The sequence below is a fragment of the Bos javanicus genome, chromosome 9 (assembly GCF_032452875.1).
Source record: "Bos javanicus breed banteng chromosome 9, ARS-OSU_banteng_1.0, whole genome shotgun sequence".
NCBI classification, from domain to species: domain Eukaryota; kingdom Metazoa; phylum Chordata; class Mammalia; order Artiodactyla; family Bovidae; genus Bos; species Bos javanicus.
The window spans coordinates 40,843,208-40,856,598 of NC_083876.1; the positions used below are offsets into that span (position 1 = coordinate 40,843,208).

General features: G+C 41.4%; 1 protein-coding gene across 3 annotated transcripts in view; it reads right to left on the bottom strand.

Annotated features, from left to right (window-relative positions):
• The window catches only part of LOC133253853 (coiled-coil domain-containing protein 162-like), a 153,836-nt gene that overhangs the window by 27,174 nt on the left and 113,271 nt on the right, over positions 1-13,391 (bottom strand). For all 3 annotated transcript variants that reach the window (XM_061427613.1, XM_061427612.1, XM_061427610.1), the window contains exon 27: positions 1,881-1,990. In XM_061427613.1, coding sequence (XP_061283597.1) covers positions 1,881-1,990 — 110 coding nt within the window. The remainder of the gene's footprint in view (positions 1-1,880; positions 1,991-13,391) is intronic.

Below are 13,391 nucleotides of genomic sequence, written 5' to 3' on the forward strand. Positions count from 1 at the left end.
GAGCCCATCTTTGCCTGAAATGTTCCCTTGGTATCTCTAATTTTCTTGAAGAGATCCCTAGTCTTTCCCATTTTGTTGTTTTCCTCTATTTCTTTGTATTGATCGCTGAGGAAGGCTTTCCTATCTCTCCTTGCTATTCTTTGGAACTCTGCATTCAAATGGGAATATCCTTCCTTTTCTCCTTTGCTTTTCACTTCTCTTCTTTTCACAGCTATTTGTAAGGCCTCCTCAGACAGCCATTTTGCTTTTTTGCATTTCTTTTCCATGGGGATGGTCTTGATCCCTGTCTCCTGTACAATGTCACAAACGTCCATCCATAGTCCATCAGCCATTCTGTCTATCAGATCTAGTCCCTTAAATCTATTTCTCACTTCCACTGTTTAATCATAAGGGATTTGATTTAGGTCATACCTGAATGGTCTACTGATTTTCCCTACTTTCTTCAATTTAAGTCTGAATTTGGCAATAAGGAGTTCATGGTCTGAGCCTCAGTCAGCTCCTGGTCTTGTTTTTGCTGACTGTATAGAGCTTCTCCATCTTTGGCTGCAAAGAATATGATCAATCTGATTTCGGCGTTGACCATCTGGTGATGTCCATGTGTAGAGTCTTCCCTTGTGTTGTTGGAAGAGGGTGTTTGCTATGACCAGTGCATTCTCTTGGCAAAACTCTATTAGCCTTTGCCCTGCTTCATTCCGTATTCCAAGGTCAAATTTGCCTGTTACTCCAGGTGTTTCTTGACTTCCTACTTTTGCATTCCAGTCCCCTATAATGAAAAGGACATCTTTTTTGGGTGTTAGTTCTATAAGGTCTTGCAGGTCTTCATAGAACCCTTCAACTTCATCTTCTTCAGTGTTACTGGTTGGGGCATAGGCTTGGATTACCATGATCTTGAATGGTTTGCCTTGGAAACGAACAGGGGTCATTCTGTCTTTTTTGAGATTGCATCTGAGTACTGCATTTCGGACTCTTTTGTTGACCATGATGGCTACTCCATTTCTTCTAAGGGATCTCTGCCCACAGTAGTAGATATAATGGTCGTAAATGTGGAGAAAATGTTTCAAAAAACTGAGCACATTTTGCTAAGGCAGGCTTTAAAAGTGATTGAATTTCAAAGGAAGCTAGATTCATAGCTACTTATTGCACTTTGGTATAATTTGTTAAAGACCCTAAAAACTCTGTTATGGCCAAATATCTACATATACACTCCTATCTACCCTTTATAGTAGATTCTTTTGATTTAGAAAGGTACCTTTTGTCAATAGTAAACAGTTCAAAACTCCAAGGACTATATGTATGACTGTTGTATGTATTAACTATGTATTATTGTTATATACACATTATATAGAGTTGTTATGACTTCAAATACTGTTAAATACATACAAATTATTGATACTGGCTTCCTTTGGGAAAGGAAACTGGAGATGATGGATGGAGTGGAGGACATATGAAAATGCTACCTTTTGGAGCTGTTGTTTTTTTCATGTTGTTCATTTAAAAATGTTTTCTAGGTAGCATTTTCATAGGCTATTTTGTTTTTTCCTTAAATTTTTATACTAAAAAATCAACAACAGGAAATGTTGCTAAAAATAAGTCATCCATAAATAAGCTCCAAGGTTATGTGGAAAATTAGCCAAATCTGAAATGAGCCAACATGCATATTATAATTACTCTCCCATCTTAGTTAAAAATCAGTCTTTTTCCAAAATTAAAATGGTAACATGTGATTTCTACTTTGAGTTCAGGCTCGGTTCTCATATCTGCACTTTAGGGGAGTGAGGGAAGCATTAAGAGATGTATTGAAAAGAAAGTCTTTCTCATTTGGGTTTGTTTAAAAAAAAAAAGCAAATGACACTCTAGAATGACTAATTTTCACCTCATACCTCTAATCCACCATCCTGGTAATTCTCCAATAATCTCTGTACAAAATTTTCAACTATTTGCGGTCTGATAATTGAAAAGTTTTCTTCCATGACTTGGTGTTTCCAAAGGTCTAGGGAAAGAAACACCAATAATAGTATCAGGAAACACTGAACAACTATTAATAGTTACAAGCTGGCGACTGTCCAAGACACAACACAAGGTGTCATTTCCAAACACACAAAAACTGACGGGTGAGGGAGGGGAGGTGGTGGCTGAGGATACGGGGCCCTCCAGAACACGGGAATAAGGACGATCTCTAACAAGATTCCTAAGAAAAGGTTTGGAAAACACCTCTGAAGCCCAGTGGACAACATTTTGTTACCATAATTATTGACCTTATATGACATCTGTTTTCATAAAGTCCCTCCATGTAACTGAACAATTATTTTGATCTAACACAACTATCAGAAATAAATGAAGAGCTATTATATTTATCTATTTAAGTGTTACAAATTCAAGTAAGTTGAATACAGAGTTGATTTTAAAAGGTCAGGAAATTCAAAAGAAAGAAGAAAGAGTCACAGATTAGAAAGTGTAGAGAGCTGCAGAATATGAACTTTAGCTCCTGTACTGAAGCAGCAACAAGGCCAACACACATGTGATAAGTGAAAAAGTGAAAGTCGCTCAGTCGTGTCCGACTCTTTGCGACCCCATGGACAGTCCATGAAATTCTCCAGGCCAGAATACTGGAGTGGGTAGCCTTTCCCTTCTCCAGGGGAATCTTCCCAACCCAGGAATCAAACCCAGGTCTCCCGCATTGCAGGTAGATTCTTTACCAGCTGAGCCACAAAGGAAGGATGTGATAAGGCATATACACAATTATTGAGTAGCATTGTTTAGGACATCAAAAACTTAGAAACAACACACAAACCATGGTATATCCTTCCAATGGGATAGTATGCAACTGTAAAAAAAGAGAAAAATTTCTCCGTGTGTGAAAAGAATATTCATAAATCTATGAATTAAGATGGAAAATGCAAGGTGTAGAACAGTGGATATAAAATCCTATCTTTTATAAGAAAGATACAGTAAATACAGTAAAGGGAGAGGCCATCCCCTCAAGCCTATTCAAGGTCATTGCTCCAAAAATTTGGCTTTCTCTGATGTCATCACTTCTGTTTTCCTGGGTCCTTCACAACAGCACACGTTATTTCTTCAACCTCATAAAAATCTTCCACTTGACCCCATTTCCCATGTTAGCCTTTGCTTCATTCCTTTGCTCCTTTTTCAGCAAAACTCTCCAAAAGAGATGTCTACACTTATTGTCTGTGACTTCTTTCAAAATCCTTCTTAGACCCGCTCACCCAGCTGTTACCTTCACCATTCCACTGAAAGTGATTCTGTCATAAACACCAGTGACCTCAACATGGCTAAAACCAGTGTTTTTACTTGACTTCCAGTAACATTTCACACAACTTTCCACTTCCTCTTGCTTGAGAAACGTCCATCACCAGACGTTGGGGGACCACTCTGTCCTAGTTCTCCTCTACCTCTCTGTTTCTTGTAATCTCCTTTTTCTGGTTTTCCTTCTACCCCTCAGCCCCACCCAGCTCTTAACATTAGAGTGTCCCAGGACTCAGCCCTTGGTTTGCCTTTATGTTTTTTCTATCTATACTCACCCCCTTGACTATCTCATCTAGTATCATGGCTAAATACCATCCATATGCTGACAAGTCTCAAATTTAGATCAAATGCCCACTTGGCATCTCTTCTTGCATGTCTGAAAGCATTTCAAACTTCACTTGTGCATAATTAAACTTCTGATCTTCCCTCCCTAATTTGCCATCTCAGCAGATGGCAATTCAGTTTTCCCAAATGCTCAGGTCAAAAATCTTGGCGTCATCATGGACTCTTCTCTTTTCTCCAAACCCTGTACCCAATCCATCAATGACTTCAAAAATATGCCCAGAATCTTACCACTTAATACTTCTACTGCTCCTAACTTTGTTTGATTCACCATCTTCTCTTGCTTAGATTCATAATGCAATAGCCTCAAAACCAACCTCTCCTTTCTTCAGCCTTTTCTTTCCAGCATAGCAGCCAGAGAAATTCTATTCAAAAATAAGTCAGATCATGCCACTCAAATTCTGGGACAGGCTCCCCATCACATTCAGAGTAAACACTGAAGTCCTCACGAGAGCCTATATGATATTGCCCTTTCATGTTTCCTCTCTGACATCCCCTACTGCTCTCCTTCACTCTCTCCACTGCAGCTACACTTGAGTCTTTGCTGTTCTGTAAACATGACAGGTATGCTCTGCTTCAGGGCTTTGTATGGGTTGTCTTTCTGTCTGCAATGCTCTTCCTCCAGATACCCTGCATAGCTAACTCCTTCACCTTCTTCAATTTCACTCAAAATGTCACTTTCTCAGTAAAGTCTATCCTGACCTCCCTATTTAAAATGACAATGTGTCCCTTCAAACCACCACACCACCATCCTCCTCACTCCACTATTTTCTTATTTCTTATGTGCCTTGATTATTGTCTGTCTATCCCCTACAAGATGATAAATTCCATGAGAATAAGGATTTTTGCTCCATGACAATTAGGATGTCCTCCCTTATTCATGGTTTTGCTTTCTGCAGTTTTAGTTGCCTGTGGTCAATTGCAGTCTGCAAATACTAGATGGAAAATTGCAGAAATAAACAACTCATACATTTTAAATTGAGCATTGTCTTGAGTATCACAGTGAAATCTCATGCCATCCAGCTATGTTCTGCCCCACCTGGGATCCCCAACCACTAACATAGTCTTCTCCTGGCATCAAAGCATGGACATCACAACAGCTGTATGATCCAGGATCACCCAAAGCAGATGATCCCCCTTCTGACCTATCATCGAAGCTCAATGGAAGCCTGAAGAGTGCTAAATCACAGTGTCGACGTCACTTTCTCTCGTCACATAGGCATTTCATCATCTCATACCATTACACAAAGAAGGGTGAGAACGGTACACTATTTTGGGAGAGACTACATTCACATAACTTTCATTACAATATATTGTAATTTTTCAATTTTATTATTACGACTTCCCTGGTGGCTCAGACAGTAAAGTGTCTGTCTACAATGCGGGAGACCTTAATTTCTTACTGTGCTAAACTTACAAATTAAACTTTATCACAGGTATGTATGTATAGAAAAAAACATAGTATACTATATACATACATATATATAGTAAAGACACTGTATTTACTGTAGTACAAATATGTATATACATTGGAGCAGGCAATGGCAACCATGGGCTCAGATGGCAAAAAAACTTTAAGAATCCAAGACTATTATTGTCTCCGCCTGCAATGTGGGAGACCTGGGTTCAATCCCTGGGTTGGGAAGATCCCCTGGAGGAGGGGATGGCAAGCCACTTCAGTATTCTTGCCTGGAGAATCCTATGGACAGAGGAGCCTGGTGGGCTACAGTCCATGAGGTCACAGAGAGTCGCGCATGACTGAAGCAACTGAGTATACATACGTGTGTGTGTGTGTGTATGTGTGTGTGTGTAGGGTTTGGTACTATCCCCAGTTTCAGGCATCCTCTAGGGGTGTTCAAACATGCTCTCCACAGAAAAGGGGGGACTACTATATGCCCAAAACAGTGCTTAAAATATATAGCCTAGAAAATAGCAGGTGCTTAGGTAATAGGTATTGAATAAAAGGATGAATTAGTGTATGTATAAAAAGCACTGAAAGGATACATTAAAAACTGAAAAAGATGATTACATAGCAGTGGCAATGAACCTTCTAAATATATGTTTTGTGTCATTTTGAGTTTTGAACCAGGTGAATGCATTACCTGTTAAAAAAAAAAATCAAGTTAAATATATGACAGTGCTGCAACAATGAAGTATGTCAACACTCTAACTTCCATGTGCATGGTAATTATGCTGGGTGGGGCCTATTTCCTTGTGCATGGTGCCAGGAGAGTCATTTTTTTAAAAAATTAAGGTATAATTGGCCTACAACATTGTGTTAGTTCCAGGTTCAAATAGTGATTCAATATTTCTATAGATCACAAAATGATCACCACCGTAAGTCTAGTTACTGTTTGTCACCATACACACTTATTGCAATATTACGAACTATATTCCCTATGCTGTATATTTCATCCTGTGGCTCATTTATTTTGCAGCTGGAAGCTTGTACCTCTTAACTTCCCTCACCTCTTCTCTCCTCTTCCCACTCCAGGGGAGTCTTGAAACTAACAGAGACCTATGGCCTCAGAAGTAGGAGCCACGCCCTGTTCCACCCGCTTGCTTTTCCGTTGGGGGTGGGACTGGCTCTCAGCAAGTGCACCCACAGGGCCTCTCCCTGCCTCTGGCTGTTTCTAATTTTAGATGGGATTTCCTACCCATACTTCCATTTTTCTGACAGGAGACTTAGTACACACAAGAGAAAGCATCCAGCAAAACCCTCCCAGAAGTGTGATATGACAGAGCAGGAGCCTCTGGAACTTACATTTACTGTTATTTATTGGGGGTCCTGGTTTTCAAAATCGGATTCCACATTTCTTCTACAATTGGCTACTTTCCATCATAAACAAATAAATCTGATTTTGTTTTTTTCTTTGGATATATCGCCACTCTCCTAACACAGTTGAAGTAGGAAATCCAAAAGAATTAATGTTGTGACTAGAAGTTCATGCTTCTAAGAAGTTTAAGACTTTCACAAATCTAAACTTTGATAGGACAGAGCTCATGTACGCTTCAGAAATTCTCAGATAAGGAAGTGTGTATAGCGTTTTTCTTTCAGGGTACTCTCCTGGCAGGTCACTGGCTCACAGATAAGCCTGGAGAGGGGCTACACACTTCTAGTTTGGAGACCTTCCCCTGCCAAATGCCTACAAAGCTGGTTTGGCATTTAGCTATGGGCTTAGCTGAGGGAGCAACCCCACGTCCAAGGAGCGGCAGCTGCACTGGTGCAGGAGAGCCGAGAGGAGCTACTCCACGTTCAAGGTCAGGAGGGGCAACTCGTCCAAGGTAAGGAGCAGTGGCTGTGCTTTGATGGAACAGCTGTGAAGAGATACCCCATGTCCAAGGTAAAAGAAACCCAAGTAAGACAGTAGGTGTTGCGAGAGGGCATCAGAGGGCAGACACACTGAAACCATAATCACAGAAAACTAGCTAATCTGATCACACGGACCACAGCCTTGTCTAACTCAATGAAACTAAGCCATGCTGTGGGGGGCCACCCAAGACAGACGGGTTATGGTGGAGAGGTCTGACAGAATGTGGTCCACTGGAGAAGGGAATGGCAAACCACTTCAGTATTCTTGCCTTGAGAACCCCATGAATAGTATGAAAAGGCAAAATGATAGGATACTGAAAGAGGAACTCCCCAGGTCGGTAAGTGCCCAATATGCTACTGGAGATCATTGGAGAAATAACACCAGAAAGAATGAAGGGATGGAGCCAAAGCAAAAACAATACCCAGTTGTGGATGTGACTGGTGATAGAAGCAAGGTCCGATGCTGTAAAGAGCAATATTGCATAGGAACCTGGAATGTTAGGTCCATGAATCAAGGCAAATTGAAGTGGTCAAATAGGACATGGCAAGAGTGAACGTCGACATTCTAGGAATCAGTGAACTAAAATGGACTGGAATGGGTGAATTTAACTCAGATGACCATTATATCTACTACTGTGGGCAGGAATCCCTTAGAAGAAATGGAGTAGCCATCATGGTCGACGAAAGAGTCCAAAATGCAGTACTTGGATGCAATCTCAAAAACGACAGAATGATCTCTGCTCGTTTCCAGGCAAACCATTCAATATCACGGTAATCCAAGCCTATGTCCCAACCAGTAATGCTGAAGAAGGTGAAGTTGAACAGTTCTATGAAGACCTACAAGACCTTTTAGAATTAACACCCCAAAAAATGTCCTTTTCATTATAGGGGACTGGAATGCAAAAGTAAGAAGTCAGGAAACACCTGGAGTAACAGGCAAATTTGGCCTGCTGCTGCTGCTGCTGCTAAGTTGCTTCAGTTGTGTCCGACTCTGTGCGACCCCATAGACAGCAGCCCACCAGGCTCTGCCGTCCCTGGGATTCTCCAGGTAAGAACACTGGAGTGGGTTGCCATTTCCTTCTCCAATGCATGAAAGTGAAAAGTGAAAGTGAAGTCGCTCAGTTGTGTCCGACTCCCAGCGACCCCACGGACTGCAGCCCACCAGGCTCCTCCATCCATGGGATTTTCCAGGCAACAGTACTGGAGTGGGTTGCCATTGCCTTCTCCAAATTTGGCCTAGGAGTACAAAATGAAGCAGGACAAAAGCTAATAGAGTTTTGCCAAGAGAATGCACTGGTCATAGCAAACACCCTCTTCCAACAACACAAGAGAAGACTCTACACATGGACATCACCAGATGGTCAATACTGAAATCAGATTGATCATATTCTTTGCAGCCAAAGATGGAGAAGCTCTATACAGTCAGCAAAAATAAGACCGGGAGGTGACTGAGGCTAGACCATGAACTCCTTATTGCCAAATTCAGACTTAAATTGAAGAAAGTAGGGAAAATCAGTAGACCATTCAGGTATGACCTAAATCAAATCCCTTATGATTATACAGTGGAAGTGTAAATAAATTTAAGGGACTAGATCTGATAGACAGAATGGCTGATGGACTATGGATGGACGTTTGTGACATTGTACAGGAGACAGGGATCAAGACCATCCCCATGGAAAAGAAATGCAAAAAAGCAAAATGGTTGTCTGAGGAGGTCTTACAAATAGCTGTGAAAAGAAGAGAAGCAAAAAGCAAAGGAGAAAAGGAAGGATATTCCCATTTGAATGCAGAGTTCCAAAGAATAGCAAGGAGAGATAGGAAAGCCTTCCTCAGCGATCAATGCAAAGAAATAGAGGAAAGCAACAGAATGGGAAAGACTAGAGATCTCTTCAGGAAAATTAGAGATACCAAGGGAACATTTCAGGCAAAGATGGGCTCGATAAAGGACAGAAATGGTATGGACCTAACAGAAGCAGAAGATATTAAGAAGAGGTGGCAAGAATACACAGAAGAACTGTACAAAAAAGATCTTCACTACCCAGATAATCACAATGGTGTGATCACTCACCTAGAGCCAGACATCCTGGAATGTGAAGTCAAGTGGGCCTCAGAAAGCATCACCACGAACAAAGCTAGTGGAGGTGATGGAATTCCAGTTGAGCTACTTCAAATCCTGAAAGAGGATGCTATGAAAGTGTGCACTGAATATGCCAGCAAATTTGGAAAACTCAGTGGCCACAGGACTGGAAAAGGTCAGTTTTCATTCCAATTCCAAAGAAAGGCAATGCCAAAGAATGCTCAAACTACCGCACAATAGCACTCATCTCATACGCTAGTAAAGTAATGCTCAAAATTCTCCAAGCCAGGCTTCAGCAATATGTGAACCGTGAACTTTCAGATGTTCAAGCTGGTTTTAGAAAAGGCAGAGGAACCAGAGATCAAATTGCCAACATCCGCTGGATCATGGAAAAAGCAAGAGAATTCCAGAAAAACATCTATTTCTGCTTTATTGACTATGCCAAAGCCTTTGACTGTGTGGATCACAATAAACTGTGGAAAATTCTGAAAGAGATGGGAATACCAGACCGCCTGAGCTGCCTCTTGAGAAACCTATATGCAGGTCAGGAAGCCACAGTTAGAACTGGACATGGAACAACAGATTGGTTCCAAATAGGAAAAGGAGTACGTCAAGGCTGTATATTGTCACCCTGCTTATTTAACTTCTATGCAGAGTACATCATGAGAAACGCTGGGCTGGAAGAAGCACAAGCTGGAATCAAGATTGCTGGGAGAAATATCAATAACCTCAGATATGCAGATGACACCACCCTTATGGCAGAAAGTGAAGAGGAACTAAACAGCGTCTTGATGAAAGGGAAAGAGGAGTGAAAAAGTTGGCTTAAAGCTTAACATTCAGAAAACTAAGATCATGGCATCTGGTGGATGGGGAAACAGTGGAAACAGTGTTAGACTTTATTTTTGGGGCTCCGAAATCACTGAAGATAGTGATTTCAGCCATGAAATTAAAAGACGCTTACTCTTTGGAAGGAAAGTATGACCAACCTAGATAGCATATTGAAAAGCAGAGACATTACTTTGCCAACAAAGGTCCATCTAGTCAAAGCCATGGTTTTTCCAGTGGTCATGTATGGATGTGAGAGTTGGACTGTGAAGAAAGCTGAGCACCGAAGAATTGATGCTTTTCAACTGTGGTGTTGGAGAAGACTCTTGCGAGTCCCTTGGACTGCAAGGAGATCCAACCAGTCCATCCTAAAGGAGATCAGTCCTGGGTGTTCATTGGAAGGACTGATGTTGAAGCTGAAACTCCGATACTTTGGCCACCTCATGCGAAGAGTTGACTCATTGGAAAAGACTGATGCTGGGAGGGATTGGGGGCAGGAGGAGAAGGGGACGACAGAGGATGAGATAGCTGGATGGCATCACCGACTCGATGGACATGAGTTTGGGCAAACTTTAGGAGTTGGTGATGGACAGGGAGGCCTGGCGTGCTGTGATTCATGGGGTTGCAAAGAGTCAGACACGACTGAGCAACTGAACTGAACTGAACTAGCTGAGGGGGAAATATTCTATTTACTAAACGTTTGAGAAATCTTCCCAGCATGCTTCTTCCTCCTGAGTTCAAGTTCAGGCATGCATCTGCCTCTGTGTGCAGGAGTCAGGGTGAGAAGACCATCCAAGAGAAGCACTTCCTGGCCAGGTGGTGTTTGTGGTCTCCAAATGTGTTTTATTTTTGGTGTGTGTGTGTGTGGCCGTGGCTTCTCTAAGAAGAAATGTGGACGCGGGAGGGAGATAGCATACTAGGGGTTCAATTAGGGCTTTTTCTTCCCTTTTACTCTGTTCCCAGGTCATATGACTGAAGGAAACTTTGACTTCCTGGTGGCCAAACCACTTCCCCTCTCTTCTCTGAGCACCCCATCTGCCCCACCCCCCCATATAGCCCCTTTCCTCTAGGAAGGGCACCTTGATTTGGCAGCACTTCACTTCTCTAACCCCTGGAGAAGGAGTGGCAACCCACTCCAGTATTCTTGCCTGGAGAATCCCATGCACAGAGAAGCCTGATGGGCTACAGTCCACAGGGTCGCAAAGAGTCAGACATGACTAAGCACACAGTCCCGCACTTCTCTAACACGACCACAAACTCACTGTGCCTGAGCAGCCCCTGTGTCCTGAGCCAAGGCAGAACCGAAGGCACACAAGTGCCAAGAATCACGGCTGTTCTCTTGACCAGCAGGGTGGTGGTGGTGGGGAGCGGGTAGGTTGAAAGCCTTATTGCTTCAAGCACATGTATGAATTCTGTACTCCTTTGCTTCTCAAAATGCTGCCCAGAACACTAGTTCTTTGAGTTGACGAAAGATATTCCCAAGGTTCTGTGGTCATATAGATTCAAAGAACATTCCATGCTCTCTCTGAAGATTCACAATACACAGTGGCACAGTAAAGGCTCTGAGAAGGTCTGGAGTAAGGGGACCTTTCTAACATTGTTTACTCTCAGTTTCCCAAACACTTTTTAAAAGCTAATAAAACCCTTACCTTCTTCCCTGAGCCCAGCGAGTAGAAATCCTCCTGTCCAAGGCAATCAAGAGTAAGAGTTGGTTGGTCAATCATAAAAAGTCTGTTAAACCAGGGAATGCTTTAAAAATGACATGCACTATCTAAAAATTTTTAAATTAAAAAATTCACAAATATACAAACATTTGTCAATCTTCTAACATAGACTCTAGGCTTTTTCTTTGTATGCGCCCACTCATTGGAATTCTGTACCATAAATCATAATACAAGCGTGTGGTCTACAATTGTGTGTGTGTGTGTTTTGGTTTCTTTTTATGGAGATAAATTTTAAAGACCATGAAACAACCCAAATGCCTGATGCTTTGTTTTTTTAAAGAAGTTGTAGGTTCACAGAATAACTGGACAGTTCAGAGAGTTCCCACAAATCCCCTGCACCCTCACTCAAAACACACAGCCTCCCTATCAACATCCCACACCAGTGGGTACACTTGCTACAACTGATGAACCTACATTGATACAACCTTGTCATCCAAAGTCCACAGTGTACGTTATGCTTCACTCTTGTGAAACTATGGATTTGACGAATGTATACTAGCATGTATCCACTATTATAGTATCATACAGAATAGTTTCATGGCCCTAAAAATCCTCTGTGCTCTGTTTATTCCTTCTCCTCTTCTCTCTCAACTGCTATTGACCACTGATCTTTGTACTGGCTCCATAATTTTGTCTCTTCTTGAATGTCACATAGTTGGAATCACACAATATGTAGTCTTTTCAAGTTGACTTCTTTCACTTAATAATACGCATTTAAGTTTCCTTCATGTCTTTTCATGATTTGATAACTCATTTCTTTTTACTGTTTAGTAATATTCCATTGACTGGATGTACCACAATTTATTTCAATTTAGTTTTTATAGAACAGATCTTTCTTTTTGTACTATTTCATTAGTTTACATAATAATTAAATTACTCAAACACAATGACAAGTAAAACTGGCACAAACAGGTTTGGAGCAAACAATGACCAGTGATGCTAGGTAAACATATGCAACCCAAAGGCTGTAATTAGTGAGCACCTTGCTGGCTTGCATTACCCAGACAATGGAAAGATTCAGGTAATCCATGAGTCTGTGGTTGGGAGAACTACTGCATTAACATGTTGAGGAGTTAGTATTCTAGGGCACACTGCTGGGGAAATGCTGACTCGGCCCACGTTCTCCCAGATGTTTTGATTGTGCTTCTTTCGAGAAAAGCATTTTTGTTGACTCACCTTTAACATATGTCTGTTTATGTATTCATAACTATCTCTAGTACTATCACTGGCTAATATTGCAAAACATGCTGTATATAGGGTGCGATTCACCAACAGTGAGAGTGAATCTCAATGCACATTCCCAATAGTTTCTTTGACTTAAAAAAATTTTTGTCTGACTTCTTAGATGTGATTAATTTATCTTTTTAAACCTCATAATGTGACTGAAGATAAGCATGTACTAGGATTAAAACTGTCAACTCTATCATTTCTTATTATTCTCTTGTGGACTGCCTCCCCATGGTCACGTTAGGACACCTTACTATAGAGTGTAACATGTATTTCTTATGTATGGACTTAATCTATTCAGAAATTCTAGTATTTTCTTCCCCCATCCCTGGGCTATATGTCTCTACTCTGGAGACTGCTGGTCTTATAACTGCTCAGAGAAATTGAGAAAGTCAATTAAAAGTTACTTCAATGCCAAAACGTCAAAGATGGGGAATGCAGAGCCTCTTTGAATCAGTGGAGCCTATCTCTCTGTTAAGCAAGCCCTGAGGCTGAGCGAGGATGCCTGGGGCTGCTTTTGATTGCTCTCAGTGGGAACACAAACTACCAAGAACTAGGTGTGGCTGTGACATTTTCAGATGCTCTCAGACAAACTGGAAGCTCATTCAGAAGCTTATAA